This window comes from Odocoileus virginianus, chromosome 22 (assembly GCF_023699985.2).
Source record: "Odocoileus virginianus isolate 20LAN1187 ecotype Illinois chromosome 22, Ovbor_1.2, whole genome shotgun sequence".
Lineage (NCBI taxonomy): Eukaryota > Metazoa > Chordata > Mammalia > Artiodactyla > Cervidae > Odocoileus > Odocoileus virginianus.
This window is the reverse complement of record NC_069695.1, coordinates 25,409,546-25,435,303: the sequence shown is the minus strand read 5'-3', so window position 1 is coordinate 25,435,303 and position 25,758 is coordinate 25,409,546. Positions and strand designations below refer to the sequence as shown.

At 44.4% G+C, this 25,758-nt stretch overlaps 1 protein-coding gene across 1 annotated transcript in view; it reads right to left on the bottom strand.

Moving 5' to 3' along the window:
* TTC39C (tetratricopeptide repeat domain 39C) overlaps nt 1–25,758 on the bottom strand; it is a 100,480-nt gene that overhangs the window by 4,742 nt on the left and 69,980 nt on the right. The window contains exons 7-9 of the mRNA XM_020870436.2: nt 9,395–9,488; nt 6,189–6,296; nt 464–573 (exon numbers count right to left, since the gene is read on the bottom strand). Of these exons, the coding sequence (XP_020726095.2) occupies nt 464–573; nt 6,189–6,296; nt 9,395–9,488 (312 nt within the window). The remainder of the gene's footprint in view (nt 1–463; nt 574–6,188; nt 6,297–9,394; nt 9,489–25,758) is intronic.

Below are 25,758 nucleotides of genomic sequence, written 5' to 3'. Positions count from 1 at the left end.
AAATGAAGGCCTCTCTCACTACAGTCCTGGGCCTTTCTGTTGGTCAATTTGATGCATGCTCTTGCTTTTTATTCATCACCCATTGTGATGGTTTCACTAGATAAGAACCTAGAGTCTGTATCTCTTGCCCAGGTTCTGCTGATCTGCACTCCTCTGAGGCTACCTGACCCTTCAGATATATGCTCCCCCTCTCCAGGGGCTCATGAGCTCCGCAGGGTTGGTAATGTCTCTGTTCATTCAAAGAAACATTAGCTTTAACTATTTGCAACCAACCAATACTTTGCATTCGGAGCAGGATGACTCAGAGAGAACATTCTCTCAGTCGTGAACTACTTGCTCAGCAAGGAGATCAGCTTTGCACAGGATCTTCTAATTTCCTAGGATTTCCATTTGTTGTCCAAGGTGACCATGGTTAGAAATATCCATTATAAACGACACACCAGATCAACAGATTCCTACAAACCTTTTTCACAGAAAACTGTTCAATCTGATTGTTTTTCCTTTTGAAGAGCTTCTGAACTTCTTTGAAGACAATCTGTGCCCCGTCCACATCACCAGTGGCTCCCTGGCAAACTGTAAGAAATCATCGTCATAATCTTTAAAGTATTTAGGGGGAAAATACCACTAAGGGATACCCAGGTTGATGACACTTGGAAAAGGTTATTACCGAAGGAGCAAATGGGAGGAAATATTTTTAAACACTGTTACATGTGGGACTACACCAACCTCCTGATCATCATTCCACTGATTCAATAATTATTTCCCAGCTTCTAGGTTCCCTGAGCTTCACAGGAACATGTTGGGAAAACTATGGTCCTAGATATTGTCACAGAACACAGTCCAGTGAGAGCTCACACACTTGGAAAGTGGAAGAAAAATGAGATCTAGGCAAGAACAATGAGGAGCTGGGAGGACTGTGAAAGCTTCACACTGGTAGAGGGATATCCCTGTGGCTGGAAAGAAAGGCATGAAGTGGTCCTGTATGGTGCACTGTCATGAAGTAGTCACGGGTGTGTTCATTGGGCACCTACTACCTACAGCCACCATCAAGTATGTGAAGAAGAAATATACATGTTTACACCCAGAAGAAACCTGAATTTAAGCTTGAGACAGAACACCCACAATTCCAGAGCTACAGTGGATGCAGTGAAGAGAGCCTTTGGAGTCCTGGCATCCAAGTTACTTTCAAAAAGCTCAACATGGGAAGGGATGGTTTCTCTTTGGAGTGACCGGACAGCTCTGAGGAACAAGCAGTCAAGGTGAGCCTTGGAGGGGGCTAAGATTTTGATCTTCATCTACCCCAAGCCCCAGGCAAAGACTCAAATCACACTGCCTCTGCTTCACCTGCTCTCTCCCTTCTCCAAACTTCAAACCAGGCTGCAGTCCCACCTCCTCAATCTGACTTGACCAACCACTCTTTGTCATCCTCTTTGCAACTCCCATGACACTGAATTCCTTTCTATTAATTTCTTGTTGATTTTGTCTTTGGCACATACTGTTTTTCAAGCCCCACTTGGAATGTCCATTGATTTGCTAGTTCTTCCTTCTTTATTTGAGCGATCCTAAAACTAGATGGTCCCATTCTCACATTTTGGGGCTTGGTCAAGCCGGGCACAGGGCTGTGGCATGTCAGAGAATGAGCAGCTACTAGAAGGTCAAAGAAATACAAGCAGCAAGGCTTGGAGAAAGCTGAGGACACCAAGGTGATAGGAAAAAGCAGATTTCTACTGGGAATCACTGGGATTAGCCTGAATATGAGAAGGGAGAGAGAATCCCATTCCCAGTTTTGGAAGCAGCACTGGTCCGGATGTGGGGTCTGAACCCATCCAAAATGACCTCATCTGTTGTGTTACAACATTCCAAAACCAGAAGGAAGCTCGGTGGTTGTTTTGTAAAACAACTCCATTGTATTATAGACCCAGGAAAGTTAAAAGACTTGCCTGAGATCACACAGTAAATCAATGAAAGAGAGTAATTTCTGCTGCCCCTAGCTTGAGGTTTCCTTACATAACTGATATTATTATTATATAGTCACACAATTTTTTAAAAAGGAATGAGCAAATGTGGGCACACAAGGGAGTCATAAACATCAACAGTATCTGGATCTGAATCACCTCTGCAGGTCAACAACACTAATACCTCAGATCCTCAAGAATATATATACCACTTCCTTTTCATAAGTTATAGACAGTTGCCTCAAAGGATGCAGATATTAGAAAGCATGAGCATCTCTGATTTATCCTAAGTCTGAGACCTACACAGACTTAGGATGCTTGGCCTGTCCACTAGGACTAAGCTTTATTGTTGTTGTTAAGTCGCTAAGTTGTTTCCGATTCTTTTGCAACCCTATGGACTGTAGCCCATCAGGCTCCTCTGTCCACGGGGTTTCCAGGCAAGAATATTGGGGTGGGTTGTCATTTCCTTTTCCAGGGGATCTTTCTGGATCAGGGATCAAACCTATGTCTCCCCCACTGGCAGGTGGATTCTTTACCAGTGAGCCACCAGGGAAGCCCTTAAAGCGATATTCTAATCTTTTAGGGTAACTTATTTTTTATGTAATTTCAAACGTGTAGAAAATTTGCAAGAATAGTATAAGGATATGGTCCAGCCATCCCAAGTCTGGGTAATGTACTAAATGGCATTGAAACCAGGGTCTCAAAAAGAACCACATACCCAGCAGCATTATTCACAACAGCCAAAGGGTGCAAACAACCCATGTGTCCCCGGACAATGAACAAATAAAACATGTTTTGTTTGGTTAAAACATGGTCTGTACACACAATGGAATATTATTTAGCCTTAAAAATGAATGAAATCCTGACACATACTACATTATTGATGAACCTTGAGGACACTATGTTAAGTGAAATAAACCAGATTCAATCAACAAATACTGTTGAGTCCACTTACTCAAGGTACCTAGAAAAGTCAAATTCATGTAGACAGAAGGAGCAGAGTTTATTAGGGGTTGGCATGGGCGGGGGGTGGGTAGTTCTTGTTTAAAGATCAGAGAGTTTCACTCCTAAAAGAAAAGAGGGGAATGAAAGAGTCAATTCCTAGGTAGGTTGATAAGAAGTCCCAGGTCCCTGAGGAGGAGAAAGGGGTCTAGGGGCTTTTGAGAAGGGGACAGAGGTCTGGAGTTCTCAAGAAGGAGAAAAGGACAAGTGCTTTTTTCTACACTGCTTTGTCTTAAGTCAGTGTAACTATGTATCATGTTTCTCCTTAACAAGAACCTTCTAACTAATCTTGTTATCTTAAGAAGTATGTTTTGGGAGTGGATCTGGTAAGACCTTTCTATTGTTAGTTCTAATCTTGTTAATTTAAGATGTATGTTGTGGGAATGGGTCTGGTAAAAGTATATAAGGCTTTGATTAAGACTAGCAGGGAGGCACTCCCCATCCCCCTTCTGATGTCTATGTCAGAAGATTTCTCTGTCCCTTTTTCACTTTAATAAAACTCTGCCACACAAACACACAAAAAATAAAGATCACAGAGTTTCACTTTTCAAAAAAAGAGCTGGACAGTGATGATGGCTATCAAAGAATTAACTTAATGCCACTGAACCACACACTTTAAAATGGTTAAAACAGGGAATTCCCTGTCAGTCCAGTAGTTAGGATTCTGGGCTTTCACCTTCAGAGGCCTGGGAAATAAGAGTCTGCAAGCTGTCCAGTGTAGCCCCCCCCAAAAAAATTTTTTAATGGTTACAGTAGATTTTACATTATGTATATTTTACCATAATTAAAAAAAACCTCTCAGCTATAAGATGAACAAGGTTTGAAGATCTACTGTATAATAACATGGTGACTACAGATGATAATACTGTATTGTATAACTGAAATCTGCCAAGAGTAGGAAAAAAGACAAAAAAAGAAAAATGATAAAAAAAACAAAAAACAAGGAGCTAAGTCCCCAGTGGCAGTATTTCCAGTCCCTTCATGCCCATCTTCTCAGGCGCTGCCTGTAACACATACCAGTCCTTCAAGCCAACTCCGATAACAGCTCCTGCAAGCAGCCTGCACCGACAGTTCAACAGCAAGCCTCCCACACCCCCCTGAGCCCTCTTTATGTGGCACTCTTCACACATCATTTTCACGAAACCCCCGTGGAGAGGTGGAGACTGGAGTCTTTCATGCTTTATCATCTCCTACAACTGGTGTGATCCTGGGATTTCCAGTGAGAACAAATGCTCCTCTATAGAACCACACTGTACATTTATTTCTTCATGCTCTATGCTCCACAAAGATTTTTAAAAAATACATAGCTCATCACCTTTCTAGATTCCGTATATATGCGTTAATATATGAAACTTGTTTTTCTCTGACGGACTTCACTTAGGTTCATCCACCGCATTAGGACTGACTCAAATGTGTTCATTTTTGTGGCTAAGGCATGTCCTACTGTATATATGTACCACAGCTTTAACCATTCATCAAGCAAAGGAGACGCAGACACAGAACAGACTTGTGGACACAAGGTGTGAGAGGAATTGAGAGCAGCATGGAAACGTGTAACTGCCCCATGTAAAACAGGCAGCCGGTGGAAAAGTGCTGTATTACGCAGGGAGCTCAAATCAGGCGCCGCGCGGCAAGCTAGAGAGGCGGGAAGGGGTGGCAAGTTCAGGAGGGGACACATGTGTACCTGTGGCTGATTCATGTTGACCTATGGCAGAAACCAACACCATAGAGTAAGGCAATTATCCTCCGATTAAAATAAAACAAATAAATAAATAGCTGCCCACACTGACTACGTGACCCCATTACACCACGAAGACAGCAGCCTCTCTGTCTTGGTTCCTCACCGTGCAGGGCACACCACGCCCACTCAATAAACAGCTGCAACTTTCATCTGAGATGCCTCTGAGTTCCGTAAACCAACCCTTAAAGTATCCCAGCAGCATACTGAAAATAATCCTACTCAAACCTCAACAACAAGAGCCAGATGAAAATGGATTAAAACCCTGTGGGGTCTATAGGAAGACCTGCAGGTATAAGGGCTTCCATCCTGATTGCTAATGGACTGCAATTCCAGAACATTCTGGATATACACACGAGTCACTGTTAATTCTTCCCCATTTTAAAGAGGCCAGTTACAGGGATGGAATGACAGGAGATGTTCTGTTAAATGCAAACCTTCAGAGAAATAAGGATATATCTAAAATAATGCTTGGATCAGTTTTAAATTTTAAGTAAAAGAATCACTTCTGTGGGTGTGTCAGGAGAGCTCATTGTTAGAGGCAGGAGAAGTACACTCCCTGGGTCTCTTCAATCCCCACCTAAACCATTCGGCATCCCACAGGCAATTCATGGGGCTCAGGGCACAGGCAGCTGTCTGTCCACCAGGTGGCAGCGTGTCTTTACCGATCTGTTCATTGAAGGGAAAACGGCAATGCACACATACTCTTGTCAGAAAGCATAGGTCGTTTCTGCCACAATGACACGCAGTGTTGAAACATGTTGTGCTCCACAAAATCACACTAATTATAACAGGGTTAAGAGGCAAAACAAGGCTGGAACAGACTACTCAAAACCTGTGCAACTCAAAACGAGGGCACTAACGATGCAAACGAAGATATGAACACCATTTAAAAGACACATTCAATGCTTTAAAATTCTTTAAGCACCTAATAAATGAAAAATAGATTTGAGGAGAAAAAGGAGAGGGGTGAGGGTAAGTTGAGGCTGTTTAGGACAAAGTGTACAAAAACAAGAAGCTCATAACAAGCATGTTCAGGACCCAGCATGTGACGGACCCAGCCCTGGGGGGACATGGGAAGGGGCAGGGCGTGTAGCATCGAACTTCCCACCATTCCACTGTGTGGGTGGGAGCGGTATTCAGCCCCTATTCACTTGCAGTCCAAAACAGTACTTTAGCCACTTGATCTGAAGATCTGACTCACTGGAAAAAGTCCCGATGCCAGGAAAGATTGAGGGCAGGAGGAGAAGGGGACAACAGAGGACAAGACGGCTGAATGGTATCACTGACTTAATGGACATGAGTTTGAGTAAGCTCCGGGAGATGGTGGAGGACCCAGGAGACTGGCGTACTGGAGCCCATGGGGTCTCAAAGAGTCAGACACAACTTACTGATCTGCATCCTCTGCCCGTCACTCTCCATCCAACAACAAGAGGGAGCTAGTCTGAGACAGAGGAGGGCGTGCGTGACCATGTGACCTGGGATCCACTCACCTGCAGTTAGGTAGGCATAATAGCACTGGGACCACCGGGACTCATTTTTTAGCCTCTCAAAGGAATTGAATGCATCCTTGAAATTCAGCTCTATCATACTGCACCAACCTGTGAAAGAGATGTTTTTAGAAAAGGATCCTAAAACAACAGAGGCTTCCCTGGTGGCTCAGTGGTAAAGAATTTGCCTGACAATGAAGGAGACACAGGTTCGATCCCTGGATTGGGAAGATCCCTTGGAGAAGGACATGGCAACCCACTCCAGTGTTCTTGCCTCAAAAATCCCATGAACAGAGGAGCCTGGTGAGCTACAGTCCATGGGATCGCAAAAGAGTCAGACCTGACTTAGCGACTGAACAGCAAAATAACACACTTTTCAGCTCATCCTGTAGGTTACACATCTCTCATCCTGCTGACTTCATAATTCTCTTTTTCTTCTTAAACATTTTCAATGGGATGCTTTGAGGAAGACAGGGCATCTCTGATTTCACAACCAGTGAGGCGGTATAGAAGGGAAGGGAGTGAAGATTTTGAGAAAAATGGTCTAATTTGTCTCCGGTTGTGCAATAAACCTAAGCACAGCAGCGCTTCCCTCCCAAGAACAGGCAGAGAGAAAGGGATGACGCTACTAGATTATATAACACAGTGACCACCTTGGAAGTCTCACACACTCACCAGTGCATTCATGATCACTGGTAATTACCAAACTGCTCAGAGGAGTAGAGAGCGAGCCAGTGAGACATTAAGTTCTTGCCACCCTCCCTCTGAGGGGCAGAGAAAGGGCCCAGCCCTCTCGGAGCAAAACATCCTTGGGCTGGCATCCTGGGGGTGGGTAGGGGTGGGCAGAAGCAACAGCAGCAAGCATATAAGGAGTTTTATCCTCTCCTGTTAGTAACAGCAGCTCCCCATCATAGAGCCAGCCCTGTGTGTGCCAGGCACCTGATGTAATTCTCTCTAATCCCAGTGCAGTCTCAGAAAGGTGGCTGATGGTGCCGCACATGACCAAGGAGAAAGCCTAAGGCACAAAGAGGCTTCGTGACTTGCTCAGGGTCACACGGCTTAAGAAGAGGGAAGGGCTGAGGATCAAAGGCCATCGTGCTCTCCTGTCTGAGATCTACCTAACAAATTCTGTTATCCACTGCACCACAAGGTAGTCACGTCACCTTACACCCTACAGGGATGAGGGGAAGCCACACTTTCAGGAAATTCAGCGTCAAACTCCACAGGATATGATATGAAGTTGATGTATTTTAGAGTAAAACCTGGGGCTAATTATTTCCATCCTAAAATAGACTTCAGGATAAGATTTGGGTTTGGTGCAAGAGTAGAGGCAGGAGGTAGCACCAAACCAGAATAAGGAGGCTGAGTTCTGATTGCACTGTTCCCACCCCCTACCCGCACCCCAGGTTAACCCTCCTAAGTCCCTAGCACTGGGTTCCATGATTTCTAAGCTTTCTTCAGCTCTAATATTCTGCCCCACCACAGGCCCAGAAATGGTGCACACACAAGAAAAGGCCACCATGATTGGTTTGCAATATATATAGTATCAAATCTTTATGTTGGACACTTTTACTATAATGTTACATGTCAACTCTATCTCCATAAAACTAGAAGAAAAAAAGAGTATCCTAAAGAAAAACCATGAAAGGTCACCAAAGCTAGTCTTCAAGTTCTATACTACTTCATCAGTTTTGAAATTAGAGATGCCTTGTCTTCCTCAAAACATCACAGTTACCGTGTCTCATATTCCATTCCATATTATGGCTACAAACCAGAGCTCCATCAGAGCTGGCTGTTGTTGTCTAGTTGCTAAGTCATGTCTTTTTTGTGACCCCATGGACTGTAGTCCGCCAGGCTCTTCTGTCCATGGGATTTCCCAGACAAGAATATTGGAGAGGGTTGCCATCTCCTTCTCCAGGAGACCTTCCTGACCCCAGGATCAAACTCGAACTTCCTGCATTGGCAGGTGGGTTCTTTACCACTGAGACATCAGGAAAGCCCCCCAGCAAAGTTTAGACTACAGAAAAAAATGTATTTCCCACTGGATCACACTTAATCTTCACTTTCTAAGCTATAACAGATGTATAAAACATAATACTGTTTATTGGGCAGTTCTCAATTAGCACTCTTCTTTAAAAAAAAAAAAAGATTCAGGAAGACAAATACATCTATGGCAGGCAAGCAAGCAGCAGGCACTGTAAGGTCCACGCTGCCAGGTGACAACTGCCTCCCCAGGCTTCCCCCATCTCTTGTGTCTCTGATGACAGCCTTTGGAGTCTCAATTTCCCTTTTGGTTCTCATCACCATCTCATCTTTTCTCCCATCTCTGCCCACCCCCCCTTCATTCCTGGTACATGTGCTATATACAGTGTGACCTTGCAGTCTTGGCTCAAACTCTAAAAAGCATGAATCCCTTACTAAAATTTGTTCCTGTTGTTTCAAGTCCAAAGTTGTGTTTATGCTTCTCAGCATAATTAAGCCACTACCACAGTCAAGGATTATGGAATCACTAATGTATTTTAGTGCAGTCAGCCAAAAAAAAAAAAAAAAAATCATAGCAACAGCTTTGGCGGAGGGGAGAGGGGGGCTAAATCTTGGGCAAACAAATGCCTCCAGGCCTGTCTATAAATGCATCTCCAGGAGGGGAGAAGCAGGAGGAAGTGGCTAACACGTGTGCCAAGCACCTGCCTCACGCTTACTCGGGTACTTTCATCTAAACCACACAGCTGCTCCAAGGGCTATTGCAGGGTGAAGTCTCCTAGTTAGCTGGTGGAACAGCTAACTGGGCTTGGAATCCGTGCACCCAAACTCTCCTGAGCCGGACTTCTCCTCTCAGGTACACACCGGTGGGAGGGAAGAGATAACAGTTCTAAGTTCTAATATCTAGTCCAATAAAAGAGTCAAAATTGGTTCTGACTCAATTCATTTAACTGCGCTTATTAGCTTAGAGTCAAATTGTCAAAGGAACAGATTATTGGAAAGTAGTAATGAGAATTCACTGAGATAAGTATCGCTACTTGCACTATAGTAACAAAGTCCTGTTATTACAAAAGGCAGCCGGCATTTCACAAAGACACAAACTGAACAGCATTTACAGTGACGAAGCCCACAGGAATGCATTAACACTTGCAGGACAAGAAGCTGGACAGAAACTGCTGTGTTAATATACTATCTCATGACAGGAGGCTGGACCGACATTCAACACTTACCAATTTCATAGAGACAAACATGCTGGATTTCTCTCTGGTCTACTGCAAGTTCCAGAGCAGTATGGAAGGAAGTCAAGGCACTGTTGATTTGACACTAAGGAAGAAAATGAAAACAGAGTCATTGGCTTAAGATCTATCATTAACACTGCGACAGAGGATGAGATGGTTGGATGGCATCACCGACTCAAAGTTCATGAGTTTGAGCAAGCTACGGGAGATGGTGACGGACAGGGAAGCCTGGCGTGCTGCAGTCCACGGGGTCGCAAAGAGTCTAACGCGACTGAGCGACTGAACAACAAAAGTGTTGTTTTCCCAAATTCAAAAGCATCTTTTCCCTTCTAGTTACTTTAAACAGATTAAGCAGTTATAGAAGAGAGTGATTTAAAGACTTCTGGGGAAATGGCCCCGTCCATGGTTGGGAGCTAAACAGCGCTCAGAGCACTTCTTCTGCTCAGCCAGAAAGACCTCCGGGAGGGCTTGGCCCACAGCCCCTCCTGTCCCGGGGGCTCTGGTGGACTACAGTGATGAGCTTATCTGGCTCCTCAGTACAGGTGACTTCGGCAGGAGAGGGACTGTATGTCCTCCTCCTGTGTATACCCACCGGACCCAAGAGATTCGAAGTTAGCACTGTCGGGAGTCAGTCCCCGGGTCCAGCCTCAGCCCCTCTCCCTTTTGGGATCCCCCTCACTCTCGACCCCACAACTCAGGGCTGTTGTCAGATTGCTTCCGGTCATCACTTCTCTTCTCTGGACACTTTAGAAACTGAGGATCCAGATTTTACTTCCTACTTTTGCATTCATCCAGTACTGTCTAGAACCGAGAGACTCATCAAATGTCTGTCCTGCTCTTTCCTGGTTAAATACATTTAGTTTTTCCTTACACGAAAGATCTCTTTCAAAGTCTGCTGATCCGAGGCCATAAGCAACTGGTAAGAACACCTAAAAGGCATCATCAGGATGAAAGGGAGGTAGATTAAACCCTAAATATGGCAATGACAGGCGTTAAGTATCACATAGCACTAAGGAATATAAATCCTAAATGTCCTGAAGTCCTGACGCATGTTTAGAAGTGTTCCTTTCTCCCTCCCGTGGGTGCCTGCGATGCGATGCTCATCCGCCCTGTCCTCAGCCCTCCATCCTGTGCATCTCCCCTCACTGCTCCCCGGGAGCTCCCTTTCTGATGCTCGGGCTGCCTCTTCTCCCCGCAAGCAGCCAGACTGGGGCATGAAGGGTCTAAGAAGAGGGGCTGTTGGTCCCCTGAGCCCAGCCCCCACCACATTCCTCAGTGCCGTGATGCCCGATCAGTGCAGGAGGCCCCTGGACCCTACACAGGGCACAGATGAGTCAGCGAGGAGATGCGCAGGACAGTCTGAGACTCAGGAGCACTGGGAGCCAAATGACTCAGGACCCAAGGCCAGTAACTGCTCCTGCCCCACGGTGACACTTCGCTCTGCCGGCAGCCAGCTTCACACTGAGAGCTCAGTCACCCCCACAAGAGCTCGCCAGGCAGCCACAGCACACACACGTGTGTGAGTGTGCCCCACTAGCTCGTATTCTCAAGGAGCTCAACACCAAGTTTAGGGGACCCTCACAGGAATGAAACAAGCGCCCTTCTCTGACCTCAAGATGTTTACACTGATTTTGAGCACAAAGCCGAGATATGTGTGTGTGTGTGTATGCAGGCGCGCGCGTGTATGCATGTGTTTAGTTGCTCTGTTGTGTCTGACTCTTTTTCGACCCAAAGGACCGTAGCCAGCCATGCTCCTCTGTCCACAGGACTCTCCAGGCAAGAATACCGGAGTGGGTTGCCATCTTCTCCTCCAGTGGATCTTCCCAACCCAGGGATGGAACCTGCATCTCGTGTATTGCAGGCAGATTCTTTACTGCTGAGCCACTGGGGAAGGACACAAAGCCAAGATACTGAAGGTAAAAAAATCAATCTCTGATGAAAAGCACGTGTGTGGAAAGATCTGTACACTCGTCACGCCCATTTATAACTTTCTCGATCAATTGTTCCTTCCTGGACCTTCCTGGTGGTCTAGCGGTCAAGAATCCATCTGCCAATGCAGGAGACGCAAGTTTGATCCCTGGTCTGGGAAGATGCCACAGATCAACTGAACTGAGCAACTGAACCTATGCACCACAACTTCTGAGCCTGTACTCTGCAACAAGAGAAGTCACAGCAACCAAAAGCTGGTGCCACTAGAAAGTAGCCCCCCAGTTGCCACAATAGAGAAAGCCCACACAGCAATGAGGACCCAGCACAGCCAAAAAAAAAAAAGTTCTTCCCTTGCATCACACGTACACTCAACTTAGCCCATTTACACAGAAACCACAGTGTTAGGGTCTCTGCTTTGCATGGATCTCCTGTTTCCCAAGTTAATGGCTCTCAACTCTCACACGGGGATGGGCCATCACTACCGAGCTGACCCCAGCAGATGGCAGTGCTATGCCACACTGCCCTTCAGAGGGCAGAAAACTACTCAGGTCAACATTTGTCAGTCAACTACTGTGCTCAGGATGGAATGGGCTCCAGAGATACACAGATGAGTCAAAACTAAGCTGTGAACTCAAGAAAATAAGAAACCAAGTAATAGCTGAATCAACATTATTTCCCTTAATCCTTTCAAAGAGTCTGAGGTAGGTGTGTATTAGTTCCATTTTCAGATGAAGGCACTGAAGTTCAAAGAGGTTAAGTAGCTTGGCCAAGGTCAGGGGCTAGGAATTGACTAGTACGTAAATTCTGCTCCAACTGCCTCCAGAGCATGCATTCTTCAGGGAGACGGATGCAGGTATGATTAAATGAAGGATCTGGAGAAGAGGGCCAGTTCCTGGATTATCCAAGAGGGCACTAAATGCAATCAACAGTATCCCTACAAGAGGGAAACAGAGAGAGAGCTAATGCAAGTAGGTGGTGGTTTAGTCGCTAAGTCGTGTCCAGCTCTTGCCGCCCATGGACTGGAGACCACCAGGCTCCTCTGTCCTTGGGATTTCCCAGGCAAGAATAGTGGAGTGGGTTGCAGTTTCCTTCTCCAGATCTTCCTGACCCAGGGATTGAACCTGGGTCTCTTGCATTGTAGGTAGATTCTTTACCATTTGAGCCACCAGGGAAGCCTGATTGAAGTAGAGACGGTGGCATTGTGACCACAGAGGCAGAGATCGGAGGGATGTGGCCACAGTCCAGGAATCTACGTGACCACCAGAGGCAAAATGCAAGGAATGGGGTTTCCCTACAGCCTCCAAAGGGCGCACTGCCCACCTCCCTGATCTGTACCCAGAGAAACTGACTTTGGACTTCGAGCCTCCAGAATTGTGAGAGAGAAAAAATTTCTGTCATTTTAAGCCATGAAGTTTGTGCTAATTTGTTAGAAACGTCTTGGGAAACCAGAGCAGTACACCTCTTTAAAGATTAAACTGTGGGGATTTCCTCCATGGCCCAGTGGCTAAGACTCCAAGCTCCCAATTCAGGGGGCCCAGGTTTGATCCCTGGTCAGGGATCTAAGATGCCACGTGCGGCAACTAAGACCTGACACTGCTAGCCAGATAAATAAGTAAATCAATAAAATAAAAATTAAACTGTGAAGAAAGTCCCAGGCTCTTTGTATTATAAGCACCCAAACAGAACTGGAAAGTACTGAGACCACTGATGGAGCTTAACGGCATTATCCCAGGAGTAAGCATAGCTACAAAATTAATTCCACTTCTATTCTGATCACTCATTAAGGAATTACGATGAACAGCCATTAAAATTGTAGAAATATATTTCCCTCTTTTCACCAAAACAATTTAAAACAAAAGTGATCTGTGGGAATCCTTATGGTTACAAATTAAAATATCCACAACTCAGCAGAGAAAGGAGGATTATTCTCAATTTGACACTCAATTCCCAGCTTAATTTTTAAAGAAATACATGTACCCTGAAGAAAATATAGAAAATAGATTAGTATGAAAAAGCTAGGACATCAAGAGTTAGTATCACACAGGCTTCTATCTCATGAATTGTGCCCTGATACACTGTGTAACAAAAACGACTACAAGTCTCAGTTTCCTTACTGGTAAAAGGAAGGAAAAAACGTTGGCAAGCTTTAATCTGCCTCCAGAGGAAGCCATGAAGAATAAAAGCACGAATCTCTGCCAGATTAAATGGAGCATATTTATTGCCAAATTAAAAGCAGCGGGACTGACAGCTACTGCACTGTCCTTACAGAGATACCAAGTGTTTTTCCAGTAACTCAGGACTTCCTGACGAGTCATCTTAGGCATTTTATATCTTTTGCTGGAACTATAAAAGGGATCTGTTGCTCCATTTTATTCTCCAAGTGAATACTGCTGGTATGTGGAAATCTTCGGATTTTTTTTTTTCAAGTATAATGTCTGTAACACTCAGGAATTCTTAAAATTCTTAAATGTTTTTCTTTTGGATTTTCCAATAAAACATTCAAACCGTTTGCACATAATGACAGTGCTGTCTCTTCATTTACAACAGACAACTGTAACTGGTTAGGACCACTGGTTAAAAAGGGCTTTCCCAGCGGCTCACTAGCAAAGGACACACTTGCAGTGCAAGAGACACAGAGACAGGGGTTCGACCCCTGGGTCGGGAAGAGCCCCTGGAGGAGGAAATGGCAACACACTCCAGCATCCTTGCCTGGAAAATCCCATGGAGAGAGAAGCCTGGTGTGCTACAGTCCAGGGGGTCGAAAAGAGTCGGACACGACTCAGGCACTGAGCGAGTGTGCACGCGCATGCACACACACCAGTTAAAACACTGATTATTAGCAAGCTCTGAACACATACTTGTTTTATTCTAACAGAAAGGAAAACATTGGTTTTCATTCCAATCCCAAAGAAGGAAAATGCCAAAGAATGTTCAAACTACCACACAACTGCACGCATTTCACATACTAGCAAGGTAACGCTAAAAATTCTTCAAGCTAGGCTTCAATAGTATGTGAATTGAGAAATTCCAGATATTCAAGTTGGATTAAGAAAAGAGGAACCAGAGATCAAACTGACAACATCTGCTGGGTCACAGGAAAAAGCAAAGGAATTTCAGAAAAACATCTACTTCTGCTTCATTGACTATGCTAAAGCTTTTGACTGTGTGAATCACAACAAACTATGGAAAGTTTTTCAAGAGAAGGGAATACCAGACCATCTTACCTGCCTTCCTGAGAAATCTGTATGCAGGTCAAGAAGTAACAGTTAGAACCGGACTGGTTCCAATTCAAGAAAGGAGTACGTCAAGGCTGTATTGTCACCCTGCTTATTTAACTTATATGCAAAGTACATCATGTGAAATGCTGGGCTGGATGAAGAACAAGCTAGAATCAAGATTGCTGGGAGAAATATCAATAACCTCAGATATGCAGATGGCACCACCATTATGGCAGAAATTGAAGAACTAAAGAGCCTCTTTTTTTTTTTCCTAAAGAGCCTCTTGATGAAAGTGAAAGAGCAGAGTGAAAAAGTTGACTTAAAACTCAACATTCAAAAATTGAAGATCATGGCATCCGGTCCCATCACTTCATGGAAAATAGATGGGGAAACAGTGGAAACAGTGTCAGATTTCATTTTCTTGGGCTACAAAATCACTGCAGATTGACTGAAGCCACAAAATTAAAAGATGCTTATTCCCTGGAAGAAAAGCTATGACAAATCTAGACAGCATATCAAAAAGCAGAGATATCACACTGCTGACAAAGGTTCATCTAGTCATTTTTCCAGTAGTCATGTATGGATGTGAGAGCTGGACCATAAAGAAGGCTGAGCAGATGCTTTTGAACTGAGGTGCTGGAGAAGACTCTTGAGAGTCCCTTGGACTGCAGGAGATCAAACTAATCAACCCTAAAGGAAATCAACCCTGAATATTCATTGGAAGGACTGGTGCTGAAGCTGAAGCTCCAATACTTTGGCCACCTGATGTGAAGAGCCAACTCGCCTGGTGCACTGGGAAGACCCAGAGGGATCGGGTGGAGAGGGAGGTGAGAGGGGGGAATGGGATGGGGAATACATGTAAATCCAGGGCTAATTCATATCAATGTATAACAAAAACTACTGTAATGATGTAAAGTAATTAGCCTCCAACTAATAAAAATTTAAAAAAAAAAAAAAAAAAGAGCCAACTCACTGAAAAAGACCCTGATGCTGGGAAAGACTGAAGGCAGGAGGAGAAAGGGACAAAAGAAGAGGAGATGGTTGGACGGCATAACGGACTCAATGGACATGAGTTTGAGCAAACTCCGGGAGATAAGTGAAGGACAAGGAAGTATGGTGTGCTGCAGTCCATGTGGTCGAAAATAGTTGGACATGACTTAGTGGCTGAACAACAACAATGCAGTAATTGGTAATTCAGCTTCTCACAAATTATTTCAGAATACTGGAAAACATTCCAGGTTTGTTTTTAATTAGTAAAGTTAATTTTTTTAGAGCAGTATTAGAGTGTGAAAGTCGCTCCGTTGTGCCTGACTCTTTGCAACCCCGTGGACTATATGGTCCATGGAATTCTCCAAACCAGAATACTGGAGTGGGCAGCCACTCCCTTCAGCAGGGGGTCTTCCCAACCCAGGGATCGAACCCAGGTCTCTCAAATTGCAGGCGGACTCTTTACCAGCTGAGTCACAAGGGAAGCCCAAGAATACAGGAGTGGGTAGCCTATCACTTCTCCAGCGGATCTTCCTGACCCAGAAATCAAACTGGGTCTCCTGCATTTAGAACAGTATTAGGATTATAGCAAAACTGAGCAGAGAAGTCAGTACTTCATTATAAAATATAGTGAAGAATGAAAGAGTTGTTAGATTCTCATAATTGTATTTCTGCCAGATTCTTATTATGCTTAAGAAAAAATAATATGTCTTAGGAAGAAATACTTTAAGATTGTTAGTTTAGTTGTCAAGTACCATAGCATTTGAAACCAGCTTTATTCCATTTAATACATTTTGCCTTCAATTCTGAAATTATCATTACTTTTTTTTTCCATTCACGCACACCTGATTTATTTTGTCTACACTTTAGCTTTTACTTTTGTATCACCATTTAAATATTTTTAGTTAGCTATGTATCTAGTTTGTTAGATTTCTTTTTTATCCTAATTTTAGTTACAATCTTTTGTATAGAGATATGGTAAACATAAATGAATTTAAACTAATATTTTGTATTATTATTTTATTAATATATTTTATTAATTAAATTAAAATTTTATTATTATTTTGTTCCCCTGACAGTTACTTTTTTCTTATTATACAAACTATTTTATTTGCTTCATCCTCTACATTCCTTTAGATGGTGTAAACTGTTTTTACAACTCTGCTGTAGTCACCTAGAGGTTAAAAAAAAAAAAAACTAGAGAAATTCCTCTTATCTAGCAGGTATAAGTAAGAGCTGTTTTAGTCAAGAGTCTACTACAAATATACAAGTGAGTGCTTTTGCCTGAAGGGGACAAAAGAAAACAAAACATGTAATACAACGGGACAGACAGACCATGGGCAACATTTTCTACCCAATTGAAAACAATTAAGTTATTCTGCTGATATTTCCATATTAATATATTTTTAAGCTATTAAGAAAGTAGAGATGGTGGGACCTCCCTGGTGGTCCAAGGGCTAAGACTCCGCGCTCTCAATGCCGGGGTCCTGGGTTCGATCCCTCATCTGGGAACTAGGTCCCACACGTTGCAACTGAAAAAGATCCCCATGCCACAACAAACATCAAAGACCCCGTGGGCTGCCACTAAGACCCAGCGAAGCCAAATAAACGAACGAAAGAATCAATGTATAGGTCTCAGAGCACACTGTGAAGACACAGTAAGTATGAATAATTTTCAGAGTCAGCATTTTATATAAGCTTAGTGTCACATCCTGTTTTACTCAAAGATTTTCACTAGCAATAGCAAGCTGACAGGATTCTCTTGATTCAGCGACTGAGCAAAAAGTCCCATTTCTGGAGTTGCGAAAAAAGCGAAAATGGAAACAAGGCCAAGTTGTTTCAGGGGCCTGGCCCAAACTCTAGTGCCAGAGGGAAAGCAAGCTCCGGACAACCCTGAATCTGAAGTGCCAAGACTCTGCTTCCCAAGCGAGCAGTTTTCTCCTGTCCCACCTCAAAGGTGTGTTTAACATTAAATGACCGCACCAACTCCCAGATAGAGCGGCCTCAGCTCAGAGCCAGTCCGCTGGCCTTCAAACGATGCTGGTGTCACCTAACTTGGGTTAGACCCCAGGGAGGAGAGAGCGTTGAGGGATACAGTCTCTCCCGTGGACCTGGCTACTGGGGAAGGGCACTGCCCCAGTGGGTGGCGCTGTGTCTGCTTTGGGAATTCTCAGTTCTGTTAGACGAGTAAGTGTCTGAAACACAGGCACGTTCTCTCAAGACGTTTTAAGTAATCGGTCAGCAGAGTTTGTCAGACACAGACAGAATTCATGAGATGTGTTCATACAAACCTCCTCAGAAATGCTGATGGGGACTGTGTTTAAAGTAAGTGTTGAGTAAGTGCAAAGGCTATAAGAAGAGTCCTCTGAAATTCCTAATGAAATCCCATATATAAGGGAGGGACTGTCTGATGTGAACAACATGAGAAATGAAAGAGACTCCACAAGAAAAGACGGTGACGTTGTAGCACATTTCTTAGCAAATGCAGTGAGTCCCTAAGCACTGGACGAATGCCATGCGTTCCTGCCAACTACACAGATTACAGATCAGTGGGGGATGCCCGGACTTCTACACCACAGGGATGTTCTGGGAATCCTCACTTACTCTTTCATGGCCTGTGCACATTTCTGACATGAGAACCCCCCCAGAGCCTACTGTGATGGACTACTTAGAAGACACACATCTACGACTGATAATTCTAGGCAATACTCTGGAACCTAGAAAAAGGTAAACAGTAGCTATTTCTGGAATACAAGATTTGTATCTGTTCTTTGAAGTACTTTCGTATTTTACCATGTTTCCAAATGAATATGCATTTTTTAGACATTACAAAGTGTGTTAGTTGCTCAGTCATGTCTGACTCTTTGAGAGACCATGGACTGCAGCCTGCCAGGCTCCTCTGTCCATGGGATTTCACAGGCAAGAATGCTAGAGAGGGTAGCTATTTCCTTCCCCAAGGGATCCAACAAGGTAGTTGAAAATATACATTCTTATGCTACATTAAAAAAAATTTTTTTTAAAGATCTCTTTAAGTGGACCATTTTAAAGTCTTTATTGAACTTGTTACAAAACTGTTTCTGTTCTATGTTTTGTTTTGTTTTTTTTGGCTATGAGGCATGTGGGATCTTAGCTCCTAGACCAGGAATCAAACCCACACCCCCTGCACTGGAAGGTGAAGTCGTGATCACTGGACCACGAGGGAAGTCCCCTGCCTTTAAAGATCATTGCTGAAAAAAGTTTATTCTGGTCTAATAATCGCCAACATTAAAGTTAACATGTGGCACTCTTTATCACATGCCTATTAAGAGGGAGACATGTTGAAATGGGAAGCAAGACTCCAAAGCCAACAGTTCTCATCTCCGTGCCTCTCATTCTACAGACCGACTCCCCTCCCAGTCACCTCCAGTCCCTCTTCAGTCATCACCACCCACAACCACCACCCATTCATCTAGCCCTTGTTATAGTCTTATACAATCACCTTTTCATGCATTCACATTCCAGTCTTCATCATCAAATTGTAAGTTTATTTTGGGACACAGGCCTTTTCTAGTTCTCTTGGCATCCCCTCCAGAAGGCCTTTTCCATTACAGGCTACAAATCTCTGATGACACACCAATGGAATACAGTAGCAGTGTTTTCAGCACCTCCATGTAAATGGACAGCACCCTCCTTGGTAAGTAAGTTATGTAACCAAATCCACCATTAAGGGTAGAGGAGCTGGCAGTTCTCCTGGGTTCCATTACCCTTCTGCTCTCCACCTGGGTGCCCTTCCCAATAAAATCTCTTGCTTTGTCAGCACGTGTCTCCTCGGACAATTCTTTTCCAAGTGTTAGACAAGAGCCCAACTTCGGGCCCTGGAAGGGGGTCCCCTTCCTGCAACAACTGGCGACCACGAAGGGACACCCCCATTTCTACTGGGGCTGACATCCAGACCGCTTGGGGTACTCCAGGACCAGCTCGCCTGCCGACGGATCTGACCCAGCAGCCGCAACTGGGACTCGTTTGTCCCTGGTCTCCTCCTGACGCAGATAACTGGCCAGGGTGCCCCAACCGGGTAAGGAACAAGAGATTTTGTTGACCCCTCTTTTCTCACCCCTCTTTTCAACCTATCCTATTTTTCTAGTCCCCCAGTCCTGGACGCAGGAATCTGGTCGAAGGGCGTCAGATTAAGCTGAGGATTGGAGACTGATCACCTCTTCTTGGCAGAGAACTCGAATTCTGGTTCTGGTAGGGCTGAGTTCCAGTCCTCCCTTCTCTGGAAGCCCAGGTAAAAGTCCCATAACGCCTGGGTGTCTGCAGGTGGCAGGAGGCGTCTGTAAGGCCACCCCTTTTTTTTCTCTTTCTCTCCCCCACTCCTAGACCTTCTGTCTCATCCCACTCCTTTTCTCTCAACCTGGCCCTTTTCCCTCTCTTTGAAGACCCACGTTATTTCCGCTTACTCTGTCTGTCAATACTTGGACCTGAAGTTCTGGTCTTTGTAAGAGATTTTCAGAGAGGCTACGCCCTCTGCTCCCCATCAACTGTGCTTTCTGTTCTTGGGGAGATGATCGGGCATTAGAAGCCCTCCATCGGGTGCCCTGTTTCTATAAATTCAGCCATTTAATTGAGCATTTGGCTGAGTGCTTCCATGTGGAAGTGATTGACAGGGTTCAGTAGAGTCGCACCTGGTCTTGGGTGAAAATTAACACCCTAGATACATCCTTAGGGGTTAATTTACCTTTTGGGACCAGCCCTACAGCCCTGTTGATTGTGCTTACTACCGAACATTTCCTTTGGTGTTTATACAATCAGGCCCTTTGGGACCAGGAGAGAGCTTACAATCTCTCTAGAGTCAGATATAGAGGCATCTGCCCCGATACTGGTCCCTGGGGAATGAGATATAAGCTATACCATCGCTAAAATGGGAAATAAGCCTAGCTTCCCTCTAGACACCCCGCTCGGTTGTCTTTTGGCCAACTGGGAGGGATACCAACTGGGAGGGTTAAAAAAGAAAAAAAACTTATCAAATGCTGTACTCAATTCTGGCCTACTTACTCCCTGGGAGGAGGGGAAAAATGGCCCCAATCAGGATCACTTGGACACAACACCATTTTACAGCTCAGTCTATACTGCAAACGTGAGGGTAAATACAAGGAAGTTCCCTATGTCCAGGCCTTTATGGCCTGCTACCAGGATTCTGAAAAAAAGGGAAAATGTAAGCTTGAGGACTTTGATAAATGCTCTTCCAAAATCCTTTTAGCAAGGTCTGAAACAGAAGATCCCCTTGACCTTCTCTTGACCTCCCCTGCTTCAGCAGAGAGGCCACGAGGAAGGGAGGGTCAGACACGCCCGGAAGTCAGGAGGCTGGGCCCGGAAGTCATGGGATCAGAAGGGGAGTCACTCCCAGTCGCCTCGGCTCCTCCTCCATATGTCCCCTCCCCCATGGGGTTAAGATCAGGAAGTAAGCTTTGTCCTCTACAGAAGGAAAGGTCATCCTCAGACAAAATCTGCCCTCTAAGAGAGGTACCAGATGGGGAGAGGGGAACTATGCACGTTCATGTTCCGTTCTCTATGCAAGACATTACCCAATGCAGGGAACAATTGGGTTCATATTCCAAGAACCCCCAAAAATTTAAGGATGAATTTGAGCCTTAATTTCTCCCTCACCTGGAGGGATATAATGGTCATCCTCACCCAGTGTTGTAATGATGAGGAAAAAGCTCGAATCCTAGGTCAGGCTAGAAAAGTGGCTGATGAAAGACAGCGGGTAGATGTCAGTCTGGCCCCTGCCGAAGAGGCAATTCCCTCTACAGAGCCAGACTGGGATCCTAATACAAGGGCAGGAGAGGAATCCTTAAGACACCTCATTACTTGCCTACTACAGGGAATGACCCAGGGTGTGTGAAAGGTTGTCAATTATAATAAGATAAAAGAGGTTACACAGGAAGAGAATGAAAATCCAGCTCTTTTTTTGGGCAGACTCACAGAAGCCTTTAAAAACTTTACCAAGACAGATTTAACAAGTATGGAAGGACAAGTCCTGTTGGCCCATTCCTTCATAACCCAGGCAGCCCCAGACATAAGGAGAAAATTACAAAAACTAGGAAAAGGACCAGAGACCCCAATTTCCGATTTGGTGGAGGAGGCAAATAGGGTGGTTTTGAAGAGGGACCGGGAGGAGGAAGCAAGAAGGGAGCAAAAAGAAGTCCGAAAAGATAGGAGAATAGAGAGGCAGACCCAGGCCTTGGCCCAACAACAGGTTAAAATCCTGGCCTTGATTCATCCTGCCACTATGCAAGAGTCCCGGGGAGAGCAAGGAAGAAAAAAAGATCTTAACAACCCACCACGGCTGAGCGGCACCCAGTGTGCCTACTGCAGAGAGGATGGGCATTGGAAAAGGGGGTGTCCATATCGCCCTAAGGGAAGGCGTATGGCGACCCCTACACCTGCTCCCTCTGTGTTAGTTCTGGGCGACCGGGACTGACGGTGCTCAGTGGCTCGAGAAACCCCCGTGAATGGTGAGATCCAGATCGCTCCTCTCGACCCTTGGGTGACTCTACAAATAGAAGGTAAAGATGTGAACTTTCTTTTAGACACGGGGGCTGCCTTCTCCGTTCTTCCTTTCCGATTAGGACCTTTAGACTCCCAGACTAAAATGGTGATGGGGTAGACGGAAAACCCCAAAGCCAGAATTTTACTAAGCCCCTCCATTGTAGGGTGGGAAATTGGCAAGGAACCCACCCCTTCTTATACATCCCTGGTTGCCCTGCTCCCCTACTGGGGAGAGACCTTCTTTGCCGCCTCCAAACCAGAGTGACTTGGGGAAAGGTAGAAGTCGATAATTTTCTTTGCCTAGTGTCTGAATATTTATAGTCAGAGGTAGAAAAGGAGGAGTCTGTCCCTTTCCCAGATGAGGTCAATCCCCAGGTGTGGGATGTCTCCAACCCTGGTTTAGCCATAAATGTTCCACCGGTAAAGATTTCTCTGAGGCCAAATGCTCCCTACCCCTGGAAAAGACAATATCCCTTAAAACCAGAAGCTCTTGAGGGTCTTAGACCATTAGTTAACAAATACCGAGATACTGGAATTCTACTCAGCTGTGAGTCCCCCTGCAATACTCCAATCTTGCCCGTTAAAAAAGCCAGATGGATCTTATCAATTCGTCCAGGATCTAAGAGCTGTTAATGAAGCTGTGGTTCCCATCCACCCCATAGTCAAACCCGTATACCCTCCTATCCCAAGTCCCAGGAAATGCCAAGTACTTCTAAGTCTTGGATCTTAAAGATGCTTTCTTTTGCATTCCTTTCCATCCTGAATCCCAAAAACTCTGCTTTTGAGTGGCGGTACTTGGAAACAAGAGAGACCATACAACTCTGCTGGACTCGACTACCACAAGGGTTTAGGGATAGCCCTCATATCTTTGGGACTTCTTTGGGGAGAGAACTAAGGGAATTAACTTTAACAAACAGTAGTCTAATACAGTATGTGGATGACTTGCTCATAGCTAGTCCAGATTTTACCAGCTCTCAAATTGACACTATTAAAACTCTAAATTTCCTATATGAAAAGGGTTATCAAGTATCCCCCAAGAAGGCTCAGATTAGCTTAACCCAAGTAAAATACCTTGGATTTATAATTACGGAAGGGAAAAGAATGCTTGACCCCAAGAGGAAATCCCTCATCTTAAATACCCCATGCCCCCAAGCTAAAAAACAGCTTAGGGGATTTTTAGGAATGACCAGGTTTTGCAGGATCTGGATTCCTAATTATGGCAATCTGGCCAGACCCCTATATGAAAAGTTAAGGGGGAAAGAGGAAGAGCCACTAGAAAAAAAAAAAAAAAAGGGAAGAGGAGCTGACTAATGCACCAGTTGCAGGATTTCCTTGGTCCCTCAACAGTAAGGACCATGACTTTGACAAAATTTGTGAGGGGAAATGCTCTATACTGGATTTACAACCAAGACACAATTCTGTCTAAACAGGAAAAGTCCTGACCAAGCATCGTATGCTTAGCCCTTTGCAGAATCCATGCTACATTATTTAAGGCTGACAGGGGAGGCACTGTCCTCTCTTTACAGACAAGGACACAGGCTCAGAAAGCTCAGCCAGCCAGGAAGTGGAAGAGTCTGTTTTGAGCTCAGCTACCCTATGCTGCCTTTGAAAATTGCAGAGAAGGAATCTATATGAAAGATGGCAGTAAATTTAAAAGAAATATATTTATTTTAAAGGTGCTATCAAAGAATTTTCAAGACGAGTGGAGGAGAAGATGATGCAAAGAATTAACCAAGAAAAACAAAGACCATAGAAATACATAAAAACAAGTCTGCAGAGAGTCACACCCTACACAAAATAAAACAGGAAATTCAAGATAAACAGAAAAACCTGGGAAACTGATGGAGGGGATTAATATCCACAGAGACTTAAATGAGAGGAACAAATAGAAGCCATAATTAGGAAAGTGACTTTGAAACTTTTCCTAGAGCTGAATGCCCTTCTTGTAAAGGATGTCAAATGGACAAGCTGGTATATGGGTTTTTCCAAAGAGGAATTAAAAAATAAATTGTAAAAGGCAGAAATGCCAGGTAGTCACACAGTTCTGAAAATTCAAGAACTATGAAAAAAATTTTTATGTTAACAGCTTTGAGAAAAGTCAGAAGCATGCAACTCGTAAGCTGAAAGAAATCTTAAAAATGATGTAGCCTAGTGTTTCTCAAGGACTTCCTAGTGGCTCAGTGGTTAAAAAAAAAAAAAAAATCCTCCTGCAATGCAGGAGACACAGATTCAATCCCTGGGTTGGGAAGATCCCCTGGAGGAGAAAATGGCAACCCACTCCATTATTCTTGCCTGGGAAATCCCATGGACAGAGGAGCCTGGCAGGCTACAGTCCATGGATTTGCAGAGTCAGACACGACTGAGAACAGCACCGTAGCAGTGTTTCTGAAGTGTGTTACACTGAATGTTTCTATGTCTCACAGGCTACAGTATGAAAGAGAATCCTCCTGGTCAAGCAACTTGGGTGAACACAGCAGATATGCAGACTATCTCCCTCATGATGCAACACTATAAACTCTCCGAGAAGCCCCAGGATATCCTCATTTAAATGATACGAAATCTCTTTTCATGGAATATGTATTAACTAGTCCATCAAATCAGTGCTCCAGGGAAGATGCCTCAGGAAAACACTGATCTATTTCTACCCTCCTGATTTTCCAGGTGAAGGACTAGGGCCAGAGAAGACTCAGTGGCTTCACCAAGGTCTCACTGTTCTTCAAAACTGTTTGACATGTCAGCAACCATGTGGAAGTAGTGAGGGTTTTCATTCTTCATGCAAGAGCCAAAACCAGACCTTCAGACTTTAGTCCAGCACTCTTTCTACAACGTGTGTGTATGTGTGTGTGTCAGTCGGTCTGTCGTGTCCGACTCTTTGTGACCCCATGGACTGCAGCCTTCCTGGCTCCTCTGTCCACGGAATTCTCCAGGCAAGAATACTGGAGTGGGTTGCCATGTCCTTCTCCAGGGAATCTTCCACATTGCAGGCAGACTCTTTACCGTCGGAGCCACCAGGGAAGATCTTTTTACAATGCTACATGTCAAAACCTGAAGCTCTGAAACAATGACAACAAACTCCCAGAGCCACAGAAAAATAAGGACCAGCACATGAAACAAAGAAATGCACAGATTTAGGAAACCAGTTGTTCCCACATGCTGAGAGTCCAAAATCATAAAGAACAACAGAAAAGTTCAATACAATACTACAAGAAAATATAGAATTTGAAAGAAGAGCTCTGGACAGGGGTAGGTAAAGTGGGGAACACTATTTCCTAAAACTAGCTCTGTGCAACCCAGTAATGGGAATTTGCCAGACACTTACTGGCCTTAGGAGAGGGAGACCAAAGACCTGGAATGCCACCTGTGTGGATACGTAAACCTACTTTTAAAATAGCAGAAAAAACAATTAAAATACAGTGATCATCTTTTCAATCCAAATTGAAGGGAAAATCCACCCCAGAGTAAGCAGAAATGAAAACAAACATAATAATAAATGCAACCCTGAGAGCAAAGGAATTAACACATGTTTCATACAGATAACGTGTATAAGAAACTCCTCTGCAAGAGAAGAGAGTGGGATTGAGAAAGAATTCAGATCATCCGTTGCTTCTGGGGTCACCCCAACTCCACCAGCCTCTCTCCATAAAATGCTCCAGCCCCCTTGAGCCTGGGCCTCCCCATCATGGGGCCTCT